The sequence below is a fragment of the Tachypleus tridentatus genome, chromosome 10 (assembly GCF_004210375.1).
Source record: "Tachypleus tridentatus isolate NWPU-2018 chromosome 10, ASM421037v1, whole genome shotgun sequence".
NCBI lineage: Eukaryota > Metazoa > Arthropoda > Merostomata > Xiphosura > Limulidae > Tachypleus > Tachypleus tridentatus.
This window is the reverse complement of record NC_134834.1, coordinates 166417841-166431929: the sequence shown is the minus strand read 5'-3', so window position 1 is coordinate 166431929 and position 14089 is coordinate 166417841. Positions and strand designations below refer to the sequence as shown.

The following is a 14089-nucleotide window of genomic DNA, read 5'->3' as shown; positions in this document are numbered from 1 at the left end:
TTTTATTCCATTCCATGAATACGTCTCATACGGATCTAATGCCCTGGCGCTATCTATATAAATATACTAATAATATCCGTTGTATGTCCATGTAAATACTTTGCATAGTATAATTGTTGGGTTCATGAGGAAATACATATGCAAATTTATGGTTTCACATTTTGTGTTTTGTTCTTTTTATGGGCGTTTTGATGTTTTTTAATTATTTATAAAATAAACAACTTTTTATCTCATAAGATAACCACATTTTATAACTTCCGTCCAGAGTACGGGTATCCTAGATAGTATTGATAATCCTACAACTTTACAGTTTATGTGCAATGAGTTACATACAAGTCACAGTACACATCAATAAGAACAGTTCAAGCTTATACTTAAATAGTAGAAACAGAACATAAATTTATACTAGTAAAAAATATGTAATTAAACACACAATAAATACAATAATGTTCTTTATAAGGTTTGGGATTATTCTCGGAATTTAAACAGACTTTCTGACAACTTTACTCCATCTTGTTTATTAACACTTTATTTTGATTTGGTTACTTATTTCAATGACATTATGTGTAAGGACGCTTAATATTAAACATTCACTAAACCTTTTGATAGCATGAACCTAAATATCACAATCCATCAAAAAAGGAACTATTTATATTTTTACTACATTGATATCCTACGAGATGATCGCCCAATAAGATATAATTAATGTATAGAGCACGTTTTTGCAGTAAATCTAAAATTAAGATGAGTATATATTTTAAGAATTACACTTTAAAGCTTACCGTTTAGAAGAAATGTTGTCGCTGTGTTAAGAACAGCCTCCAGGTTTGCAATTATTAAGCACTTGGACTCTTCACCGTCAGCTCTGTAAAGTATTACATACTTTCCTTTAGTAACTGAATAGTAAGTTTTGTTCAAACCTACTAAGGCAATGGTTGAATAATCATATCTTCCAAAACAAATGCTTTACTTTACGAGTCGACAGCCACTTAATGTTAGAGAATAAGCACTCATGTATTAGCTTGAGTTATTAAAAAGTACCTCACCAGCAGGTACTTTAAGGTTAGCATAGTTGGCAGAGCACTGGCCCAGGGTTCAAAGAAGTGAACAAAGAAATTATCACGTTTCTCCATTAAACGATTTCTATTCTCAGCTATAACATCTTTAAAATGAAACATTTTTGTTTGTCTGTTTTCTAATTTTTACACTGAAATCCAATTTACTTGGAATTTCAAACTGTGTAAGAACTCTGTCCGTGGCTAAAATTAACTTCTTTCTGTAGATGCTATGACTGTTCTTCTATATCTGATAATACTATTACTGTTAGTATATCATGTTTCGAAACTTTAGGAGTAGTCAACATATTTAGCATTTCACTGATATTGCTACGAACGCGATCAATATTAAGTTAATTGCATTTCAAAGATGGTTTTAATGTGATTTATTTCATCCTGAAACATAAAATAACTATTAAATATCCCGTACGCATGATTACTTAGTACTTTAATTAAAGAAACCTTACATTCCTAAGGAAGAAAACTACCAAAATGGGTATAAAGTCCTGATATTTGAGTTATGACATAAGCCTACTTCAAAATATATCTCGTTGATTATATACTAAAGCATCCACAAATGACAAACTATATTTTTGTTTCCACTAAACTGTAAACTTTGTTTCTTATTTAAATATGTCTAAAAAATACTAACACTCAGTACTTTAATAGAAAGGTGCTAAATGCATTCAAGAAGAAAGAAGTTCGAGTTCAAAAGAACTTCATCCCATCCATTGAACTTCATAGAATAAAAAAAAAATTAGCTATACAAACGTAGGATTAGATCCAATACTAACATAATGAAAGTGGAAACAAATTGTTTTGGAACACAAAATGTTATTCTCTGGCCGAAAACGGAATCAGATTAGAAGACACGTGCTTCGAAAAGGAAAGCCAGTTCTAGAAATATTATTATGTGAAGAGAAAAATAACAAAACTTCATATGGTTACACGACGGTTAACAAACCTACTTACAAATTTCTAAACATATGAATGAGTTTAAACAATTTCAAGAATTCACTTCTTGCACATTTCGATGATGGTTAGAGGTCCATTTAATAAAATAATAAATATTTATTAATATACTTCTTGTCTATTTAATAAGATAAATTATTTATTAATATACTTCTTGTCTATTTAATAAAATAATAAACATTTATTAAAAGGCTTCTTGTCCTTTGAATAAAATAATAAATATTTATTAATAGACCTCCTGTCCATTAAGTAAAATAATAATATTTGTTAATAGATCTCCTGTACAATGAGCTGGCCCGGAATGGCCAGGTGGTTAAGGCACTCGACACATAATCCGAGGATCGCGGATTCGAATCCTTGTCACACCAAACATGCTCGCCCTTTCAGCCATGGGAGCGTTATAATGTGCGGTCAATCCCACTATTCGTTAGCCCAACAGTTGGCGGTGAGTGGTGAAAACCAACTGCCTTCCCTCTAGTATTACACTGCTACATTAGGGACGGCCAGCGCAGATAGCTCTCTTGGAGCTCGAGTCGCGCCAAACATGCTCGCCCTCCCAGCCGTGGGGCGTTATAATGTGACGATCAATCCTACTATTCGTTGGAAAACGAGTAGCCCAAGAGTTGGCGGTGGATGGTGATGACTAGCTGCCTCCCCTCTAGTCTTACACTGCTAAATTGGGGACGGCTAGCACAGATAGCCATCGAGTAGCTTTTTGCGAAATTCCAAAAACAAACAAACATCTCTTGGAGCTTTGTGCGTAATTCAACAAACAAAACCTCAAACTACTTAGGTATGACCTGTTTTTGTATAGAATTTTGACATATTTTCAAGTCTTAACTGAAATAACAGTAACAGGTGTTTGTCAGAATCTGGAATATCAAACTGAAAGTGCGTTTTAAAGAGAAATATTGTCTTAGAAGAAACCCTGTTTGCTAAATACGTTTGTCATTAACATGTTTAGTCATTCAAGGTTTTTAAGAAAATACAGTAAAAATTTGCCTATTTGCCTATTTATCAGCTTAGTCCAGTAAGCTCAAGGTTAAGAACGTATAAACTATGTTTGTAATATGACAAACATATAGAATTTTACAAAGTGTTCGGAAAGTTTGAAGATAAAATAATCTTTTCATAAGGCCTCAGTGTTCGCTGTGGGGTTGTGCCATAAGCGGTCTATGTTCTTCCCATAACGCATTAATATTCGCCGATTAGGACCACGCCACAAACAGTCTGTGTTCTCCGAATAATGTCTTAATATTCGCTTGTTAGGGCTACGCCACAAACAGTCTATGTATGTTCTGTGCAAACCTTAAAATGACTGTTTGTATCACAAAACGAGAAGTAGTCTGATAATTCATGAATTATTTTACTCGTGTTTTACTTCAAACAGCCACAAACTATTCGTTTCACGTGTGTGTTTTTTCTTATAGCAAAGCCACATCGGGCTATCTACTAAGCCAACCGAGGGGAATCGAACCCCTGATTTTTTCGTTGTAAATCCGTAGACTCACCAGTGTCCTAGCGGAGGGCATTCCGTTCATACAATGAATTCAAACATTATATAAGATATTCCGTTACTTGAGTCATTCTATCTTGGGGCATTAAGCTTGTCTAGAAAGAATGTATCCTTTAAGATCTGTGCATTCTCTTATCACAAAACAAAACGTTTCTGTGCTAATTTCAGTTCATCTAATGTTGAGTGAGGCCCATATCTGTCGATATTTTTGATGTCAGCTAAGACGATACAAGTTAACTCTTCTAAACACTTTCTCTTCTTTACTTAGTGTAGATGAGTTTTATTGAATTTGCCTCTATAGTTTTGTTTTTTTTTGCTTTTTGCACACCTGGTCCTGTTCTGCCTCTAATGTATCTGAAAAGTTATTACCTTCAACTAGGCTGGGACGAACTGACGATGATGAGAAATTTCCAATATCAGTACTTGTACATCTAGAGTAAGCTCGACCTTATCCTTACGTAGAAAAATAATGTTTTTCAACATCAAGTCCAATTACTTAAGATGATGGTCCAAAATAGGTTATCGTTTTTTCAAAGTCTGTACCATTTTTACTATCACTGATGATAAATTCGTTGCATAAGAGGGAAAGCCTAGATACTTTGATATAGAAGCCAGGCAATGTACAAGTGTGTTTGCTTGGGGCAAAACTTCACAGTAAGATACCTATGCTGCGCCCACAGTACTGATCAAACCCTGAATTTTAGCGTTATATTTTCCTCTAGCTTATGGCTGACCTACTGCGAGTAACAGGTTGATAGGGTTGAAAACATGATGTTAGTTGTTGGGTTTTTTTTCGTTTTGAAATTTTCAAGTAAACCTACACAATGGCGACCTGCACACGGCTGTTCCTAATTTTAACCTAACAGACTAGTTTGTTTCATTGTTTGTTTCTTACGTTTCGCGCAAAACTTCACAATGGCTATCCGCGCTAGTCGTCCCTAATTTAGCAGTGTAAGACTAGATGGAAATCAGCTAGTCATCACCACCCATCGCCAACCCTTGGGCTACTTTTTTACCAACGAATGTGGGATTGACCGTGACATTACAACGTCCCCATGGCTTAAAAGGGAGAGCATTTTGTTGTGAGGGGGATTCGAACCCAAGACTTTCAGACTGCAAGTGGATCGCTCTATCTTCCTGGTCATGGTAGTCCAGATAATAGAATAGATAAAAGCAATTAATCAGTATAATCTACCATCAAGTTTTGATCACACTTTGCTGACTGAATAATGGGTTTTATTCATCACTCTTATAGCGCATTCACAAAGGTTGGAGAGTATTTGCGTGGCAATTGTCTTATTTACAGTCAGGACAGGCTGTACAATGAACCACAACCTATCAAGATAGAATTAAAATAGCATTTCATGGATAAATTTCCTTCCTTAGGACAGCGCCAAGTCTTGGGATTGGCAACGCTAGCATCAGTGAGTTCTATTCCCCGCGGCGAACACCGAAGATAGCTCGATGTGACTTTTCTGTAAGAAAATGTACACGCACACTCCTCTTTAGATGTATTTTCATTGTTTTAATACAATAATATAAACTATGGTTACAAATGTTAACTTTTATTAATTTTTGTTTACAAAATTAAACAGTTACTGTAACAAAAAAAATGACATCGACGAGCGTTCCCTGAAGGAAACTATGTGCTTCAAATGTTCGCGGTTGTGCTGAATTTCGAGATCGAATCATTTTGTGTATGTGTGTGTGGAAGACTGAGACTAAAACAGGAGCTTTTGCTATCTCATGACGTGATTTTAAACGCTGTTAAACTCGAGAAAATTTCTTATAAATAATATTTTACATTACAGTCCACACCATAGTATCTGTTAAAAATAGTTATTTTAATACATTACAGTTCATACTATAGTATCTGTTAAAATTATCAAACTGAAACTAATTTATAATACAATAAAATGGACTGGCTGAAAATTATAATAATTGAGAGACATTTTTGAAAAAAACTTATCAGTAGGTGGAGTCTACCACTGATCAGTTACTCCAGTTCTTTCTATATAATTCACGATTTTGTCGTGCGTAATATGAAAATAATCGATGTGATGCACCGAGCAGTCACCAATAACATGGAACACTTCTCAGTGAGACTTAAGAAACCTAACAAGTTGGTTCAGCGGTAAATCTGAAATTTTTTAACGCTAAAAAATCCGACTTCAAAACACGTAGTAGGCATAACACTGGTAGTCCATTGCGTAGTTTTGTTTGATAACAAACAAATACAAAGTAAAGAAAAGTGCGGGGCTGGCATATGCCGAGTTCGAATCTGTGTGATACCTCAAAATATTCCCGACACTTTTAATCAGCAGATGTGTTATAAAGTTGCAGTCAGTCCCTTGGAGTGGATGATAGGATGTCGTTGATTGGCTGCCTTATCTCTGGTGTATAGTTCAAAACGAGGGACGGCAGTAGGAAGCCGTCGTAGTTTTACCATAAATTCAAAATACAATATTGAAGAAAAGCTTTGAATAGAAAATATCCCTTAATATCTAAGATATTAACTAGAAAAGAGATTTGAGATGTGAAGTATGTTCGATTGATAATGAATCTACTTTGATCTTTACGTTAAATTAATACATGAATAATAGTCAATTCTAAATGTCCCCCGCTAGTACAACGGTAAGTCTACGGATTTACAAAGCTAAAATCAGGGGTGCCATTCCCTTCGGTGAACTCAGCTGATAGCCTCATGTGGCTTTGCTACAAGGAAACACACACACCATTCTAAACAATGTGGCAAAGGAAAACTTTAACTGTTTGCAAGTATAAAATAAAATGCTCAAACAATTACACAACTGATATATTTTATCGAAGTTTCTTTGATAGGAGGTAGTGGCAACAGTTTCAGTTTACTTTTCTGTGAGGTGTCTCTTCTTATTTGCTAAAATGGCTATGTGCTGTGAGCGTATGTGTTACTCTTAAACGTTTCTGTTGAGGAAATTGTTTCCTTATCTAGGCCTAGACTTGCTCCCAGTCATGAAGATCAGAAAATAGTCGAGCAAGCCAAAAAGTGATTTTGCGTTATTTTGTGCGAATCGGTCAACCAGTATTCTGGATTAAGATTACTGTCCTCCTTAATAACTTCTTCTCCGTAAAACTCTTGCCAGCGTTGTTCAGATGTAGTGAAAGTTTCTTAAATGGAATATCACTAGGGATAGGTTATTTCAAAGTAGTTGTTTCAAAAGTACATGCTGTTAACCAGACTAATCAGGATCTGAACGTAAAATCTCGTCGATGTTAACCTTTCTATTAATCCAAGAGAAAACAAAAATAACGAGTTGCATGAACTTTTATTTCTAAAAAAAAGGTTAAAAATAATGCTCGAATTGTTTTACAAGAGCAATGTTAAAACATTGTTGGACTGGCTCTGCTTCAAATAACTAAATTCTTTAGAAATTTAAACACTTCGCTGATTAATCTCAAACACAAAATATTCTTATAAACAGCATAATTAGAGCTTTGGATTTGTTCCAATTTATAAACACAGCTTCAGGTGTAAAAAAGAAATTGACATAATTAATAAAATAACTTAATATTAAATTATTCGCTAACAGACTCCACAAGATGCATATCTTATTAACACTTGAGAAATCAGTGTATACTTGTTACTTTACGTGTGTGTGTTTTCTTATGGTAAAGCTACATCGGACTATCTGCTGAGTCCACCGAAGGGAATCGAGCCCCTGATTTTAGCGTTGTAAATCTATACACTTACCGCCGTACCAGCGGGGGACGTTACTTTTACGTCCAGATCTCACTCGTGTACTCGAGTTTTTGCACGAGCCAAAACCTTTTCAATTTACGAAAATTACGGTTCGAAATATTTGATGCCTACGTAAATGTCTCAGTATACCGTTTATCAATTTTAACTTCCAATAACATCCAATGGATGATACCATTAAGAAAGGATATGCAATTCAATTCTGTCTTGAACAGGTGCTTTACTCATTTGTTCTATAGAAAATCTTTCAATGTTATTGATGACTGTGCTGGTATCCATAAAGTTACGATCTATATCACTAAATTTACAAGCGTTCAGAAACCGTTTTACGTCTAATTTTAGTGAACACAAACATTTCATAGCTAAAAAAAGACAGTTAATACACACATACACAGTTATATTTATACAAGTATATAAATAAAACATTATTTAAACGGTCAAAAACAATCTGTGAATTTGCTTAAAAGATGAGAGAATTTTTAAATTTAGTATTTGATATCTCCAACTGTTCTTTCTCCACGTTTATTTAAATTGTATGACTCATACTTTTTATACTTCCAAACATTCTCGACACAGAAAAGCACCACGTTACGAGGTTTATTCTAAGTTACCTTTACTTATGTCCTAAGTACTTTCCAAGTATCGAAAATATTAATGTTTATAGCCTAGAAGTATCGAGAATGTACGTAAAGAAAGTTTACAGTAGGACTCTAATTTTCAAAATGGCCTTTTCATCCCGAACAAAATACTACCTTGATATATCTAAACACATTAAGTAGAGTACCAAATCCTTGAAGTCATGTATTGTAGATTGTTTCTATATGAAATATACATGAAGATTAATGCTCCTTACAGACAAACATCATTCCTCTGCTAGATCCACAAGCACCTTGAAAAATATTGAAAAAAAATAGATAAACAAAATGCCAAACATTATTTTAGTACAACTCAGAACTAAAAAAAACTTGATTTGTCTTGATGTTCAGCCTACAGTCATGCAAAATACAAAATAAAAACATTATTAATATTATTTTGTGGATTATTTCCATTGATAAAGCGATTGCATTATCTTTATGACTTGTTCCAAAAACTTGTTATTTGGAACTGAGACTGGAATTTTCAATCTGAACACAGTAAACACAGTTTTAAGCTCACATGGACTGTTTAACTGTTTCTGATTCTGAGCTACTTGCGTGAAAGAGGACTGTCAGTCATCAGTACTGGATCTGTGGACCGGATTAACTGTTACTTTCCATCACGTCTCGAATATTGAGCTTTCTGATCCACACACCGACAAGTTAACCAACAGGCCAAGTCGAATTACTTACATGCATACATATATATATATATTTCGGGGGCAACAAATGAATAATTATCAGCACAAACAAACACAAAATACAATTTTTAAAATAGCTTGTATTGAGTCAATAATCCAGAAAATTGTTTGATATTTTTGTTACAATTAAAATACTGCGTGTTCACAATTGTAACAAGAAACAGCTAGGCCTCTGATATCATTTAATTTACGTCTCATCTGATATCGTTGTGACATACTGGAAACATTAAGCGATTTTTAGGGAAACCAATCGTGCTTGATGATTGAAAAACAGTCCATTTTTGAAGATAAATTAATTTCAAAATTATTTGTTTAGATTGTACATTATTTTCGATTTGTTTTCGTCAGTGATATTCATTCTAGGTTATTCTAAAATAATCGATATTTCATAAGGAAATTGTCAGGTCTTAGGCGGCTTTACCAAAATAAATTATTGTATTGATTGTAGCCAGGGAGATTATTGACTGATGTAATTCTCTGATAACGTTATTACTTGAAAGCAATATATCAACTTTCCGCAGTTCGTAGTTACCACATCATGGTTAAAACGCAGTTAAAATGCAATTTCAAATTTTCTGTCCCTTAAATTAATTGAGCTGTCACATACGCAACAAATCACTCAAACACTAATTGCAGTTGTTAAGTTTAAAATGTGTTATCTAAAATGTCATATAGCATATAACTCGGTCAACTTTTCCTCAGATGTCTTTTGCAACATCCAATGTTTAGTGATTAGGTTTTCCACGTTTTTTAGTCTATATTCGATATCCTTTTCATGTCAATATTTACAGAAATTTGATATACTAAATGTAATCTAATAGCCTTTGGAATTTCTTAATTATAGTTCAATTAGCAATAGCCCGTCACGCCAAACATGCTCGCCCTTTCAGATTGGTTTACTTTTGTGTTTTGAAATTCTCGCAAAACTACACGTGGTCCATCTGCACTAGTCGTCCCTAATTTAGCAGTGTAAGGCAGCTGGTCATCACAACCCACTGTCAATTCATGGGCTTCTCTTTTACCAACAAATAGTGGGATTGACCGCATCTCTATGATGCTCTCATGACCCTCAGATTACGAGTCACACGCCCTAACCACCTGGCCACGCATTGGTTTAGAAACATTAGTAGTCTTTCTAAGTTTAGGAAATAAAAAAAAATATTTGTTACGTATCTTATTACTATATTTAGCATTAGTGAGTTAGTTATCACCATTAGATTGCATCTAGAAACATGGGGCCGCAATTGCTTGCGGATTCTTCAACAAGTATTTAAGTGAGCAAGTTGTTAGTCCACTGCACCGAGCCGTCCCTAATTTAGCAGTGTAAGACGAGAGGGAAGGCAGCTATTTATCACCACCCACCGCCTACTCTTGTACCAACGAATAGTGGGATTGACCGTCACTTTATAATGCCCCCACGGCTAGGAGGGCGAGCATGTTTGGCGCGACGCGGGCGCGAACCCGCGACCCTCGGATTACGAGTCGCACGCCTTACGCGCTAGGCCATACCAGACCCGTATTTAGCATTGCTCGGCTAAATTTATTAGGTATGGTTGATTGGCTAACATTATGTAGCAGTTAGATCATCATTTATAATTTAAACCCCTATATTAAACACCCATATTTGAAAAATACATATACATACATATATAGAGAGAAGGATTATTCTGCTTAACATACGGTTAGAAAATATTTTTTAAATGTGTTGTCACAATAATTTTGATTCTCTGGTACAGGCTTCAAGAAGGAGTTGTAAATTGAGATTTTACTTATCTCATTTTGAAAGACAACAAGTATATATGTATGTACTGGAAATATTTATTAATTCCACCAGCTGTTTTAAATTTGTACTGTTTGCTTTTACTTGCACTGAATAATGCCCAATATTCTCTGCCAGCATGACCAGGTGGTTAGGGCGCTCGACTAGCAATCTGTAGGCCGCGAGTTCGAATCCCCGTCACACCAAGCATGCTCGTTCTTTCAGCCTTTGGGGCTTTATAGTGTGACGGTCAAACCCACTATTCGTTGGCAAAAGAGTAGCCCAAGAGTTGGCGGTGGGTGGTAATGACTAGCTGCCTTCCTTGTAGTCTTACATTGCTAAATTAGAAACGGCTAACACAGATAACTCTCTTGTAGCCCTGCGCGAAATTAAAAAAACAACAAAAAAGCAGGCTGTGTGTATCGCCACAGTTACGTATTTTCCTTCTGTATTATGGTGTATAACACTCATATTAACTAAACATAGGCTTTTGATTAGTATTCAGTGTGATATAACATCATAATATAACTGCGAATAACATTAGTCACATCTTTCTATACTGACCCATTGAGAAAAGTATATAATATAACATGTCAGTTAGAAACCCTTGTTTTTGTTACACGCTGTTATCGGACATTGGTTTAACTCAATATCTGTTCTACAATGGCACAGCGGTTTCGATACCAATGGTGACCAGACCATTGTGTATCTGTTTACTTGACTTCAAAACAAACAAGCAAACGGTCATATAATACCAGAGTTGTTCAGGTCACTTGGCAACACACCAGTTACCCGTGATGACGAGAAACCCACTTGAAGTAAAAATATATTTCAGGACCGCTGCCGGTCAGTTGTAAACTCTCTCTTTGTTTACCTGAAGATGACCGAAACGTTGTTTTCTGCTTTATTAGTAAAAGTATTAATACCAATACCAGTCGTCCTAAGATACACCAGTTACCAATCGACAACACATCATCTTACATAATTCCGAAGCAAAAGTATTAGGAATAATTTTGTTAATGTTTATATTTATTGATTCGACTGACAAAAAGAAACACGATTTATCCAAACTTGGAATTATTTTCATGTATATCATCTCTTAAACCAAAGTCATTCCAGTTGCCTCTACCGTTCTGGAAGCTATACATTAATAATAATTAATCTTTGTAAGACACTTCATGAATTAGATACTTTAGGTGCCTTGATTTGTTATACATAAGTAGAAGTAATGCTAAAGAAGTAAGACCAAGATAAAATAGCCATTGAAAGGCATATTCGACTAATTTGATATATCTTGATATCAAACCTTATATAAGTTAAAGTGATTTATATGGTTATATTACGCTTAGCAGTTAATATTTATACCTGGACAAAGAGCCAACAGTGTTGATTTTGCATTTTTTATTGAAACATAAAACTACATAATGGACTATCTTTGGTGTGCCTACCATGGGTATCGAACCCTTATTCGTGGAATATAGACTTTCAAGATTACTTTTAACTTACACATTCACCTTTTGGAGATGCAAAAAGGCATATAAAAATAATTTCTTCCAATTAATAGTATAATGAGTTAAATGAAACGTGAAGTATCGTTTTTCTATTTTTTCCAACTTTGTTGATAAACGTAGCTAATTTGTTTTTCAAAATTTTTTGTAAAATATTAATTTAAGTTTAAGTTACAATTTTATATTCATTTTATGTATTATTCAACAAAGTTGTTTTTTTACGGCAGTGTTTCTAATAGTAAATCTTTCGTCTTTAACTTAAACCTTTCTCTATGTACCACCTGCGTGTTTGATACGAGAAAGAAAAAAGTCCTAATCGGTGTAAACGCGTTAATTCTCATGTTGATTCGCTGCACTGAACGAAAACGTAATGAATTATACATATCCTTTTAATCGACATACTCCGATTTTTAAATTAAACGTATAAATGGATTTCTTTTATAATTATAAAAGTGCATATTGTGGCTTTAATATTTCACAGACATACAAGTTGGGATTTATAGTTGGAAGAGAAATGACATGTTAGTTGTCTGTTCAGATTAGTTTGAAACCCAGGTTAAGGGGCTCGACTCGTAATCTGAGGATCGCAGGTTCGAATCTTCGTCACATCAAACATTGCCCTTTCAGCCATGGGGGCCTTAAAAAGTGACGATAAATCCCACTATTCATTGGTTAAAGAGTAGTACAAAAGTTGGCGGTGGGTGGTGATGACTAGTTGCCTTCCCTCTAGTCTTACACCGCTGAATTAGGAGCGGCTAGCGCAGATAGCCCTCATGTATCTTTGCGCGAAGTTAAAAACAAAACTTTGAAACCCGCAAATGAACACAACAGTCGGTGATAATAAATGCAACACCTTTGATACATTAATACAACTAACTGATAAACGTACGTAGAACAGGCAATATGCCAAGGGATGGCAGTTACTAAAATAACACTCATCCCTTGTGTGGTTGTAAGTTGGCAATTCAAAAGACTGAGATGAAAGGTTACCAACAAACAAGAGTTACCTACGTTGTGTGTACTTGGATTAAATGTGAATTTTATTCAGATGATTAAGATGTATTATAAGGGCACTAAACCTAACTTGATTCTATGAGGAACTAAAATTGTATAAACGTACAGTAAAATACTGCAAGTTCCTTAACCATTTGTGTGTGTTTTGATCATATTATATATACAAGTAAGCTAAGTTCGCCAGGCATGTTTGTCACGGGCGCCACCACTAAGAGGTGGAGATAATTGACAATCTCTCCACTTTGAAAATAAGGGTGTGCCAAATATAGTATGGACACACCTTCGTGTGGCATGAATAAAAAAACAATCTGTGTTCTTTTCATTTAACGCAATACTTCAACAGTAACAGGGTTTCAAAAAAAATATTGTTGCATTAGATAAAGTAAATTTTAGTAAGTATTTCAAATGTTACTACATATTGAAAGCGTATGCATTTCTAGCTAAACAAATTATCCTTGTACCAATTATACCTTTCATTTATTTATTCACACGTTGTTTGCATCTTTGACACCATATGTGAGCTGTGTGTTTTGGATGAAGTTATACACCCCAGTAAGCTCAATCTCTTCAGTTATGACTGCTTTTTAGTTGAAACTACACAAAACAGTAAACTTCAGCTATATATATCTCTTCATGGGCAGGTTGGGTGGACAAGATGGGCGAAACAAAAGAAAAAAAGCAGTTTTGTGTTGGAAAGTTTATTCAATTGCATTTATGTTTACATTTTTTTTCTTAAAGAAAATTAAATATATTTGTCCACATAGATACTTCGATTTATATGTTTTTCACTTATACCCTATTAAAAAGGTAGATGAAAACAAAAACCATTTTGAGTCACCGCTAGGGGCTAGGGGCAATATGTAACCGACGATATGAAAGATAAACCCTCATTTTGTTGAACAAAGTTTTGTCTAGCACGTATTCTATGTCTAATATAAATTACAATTTATATGATGTACTTTGATAATATACCTTTTATTAAGAGAAGAATACACAGACAAAAACGCATTCGCATAGCAAGCAAGAACCCACACTTTTATTCCTTATTTCCTACTATTTGATGTGTAGCATGCATCAACTTCAGAATCCACCTGGTCTATTATAAAAAAAAAAGTTACATTGGCAAAAATGTAAATTTTCATCATGAAATTCGTGTTGCTACAAGTGTTTCAAAGGTATCGTGCTGGATTTTA

The 14089-nt window shown here is 34.5% G+C and overlaps 1 protein-coding gene across 5 annotated transcripts in view; it reads right to left on the bottom strand.

Annotated features, from left to right (window-relative positions):
* Positions 1–14089, bottom strand: part of LOC143230858 (uncharacterized) — a 113910-nt gene that overhangs the window by 30318 nt on the left and 69503 nt on the right. For all 5 annotated transcript variants that reach the window (XR_013016650.1, XM_076465122.1, XM_076465123.1 and 2 more), the window contains exon 2: positions 783–865. Coding sequence is in view for 2 of the 5 variants with exons in the window: in XM_076465122.1 (XP_076321237.1) it covers positions 783–865 (83 nt within the window). In the remaining 3 variants the exon portion in view is untranslated. The remainder of the gene's footprint in view (positions 1–782; positions 866–14089) is intronic.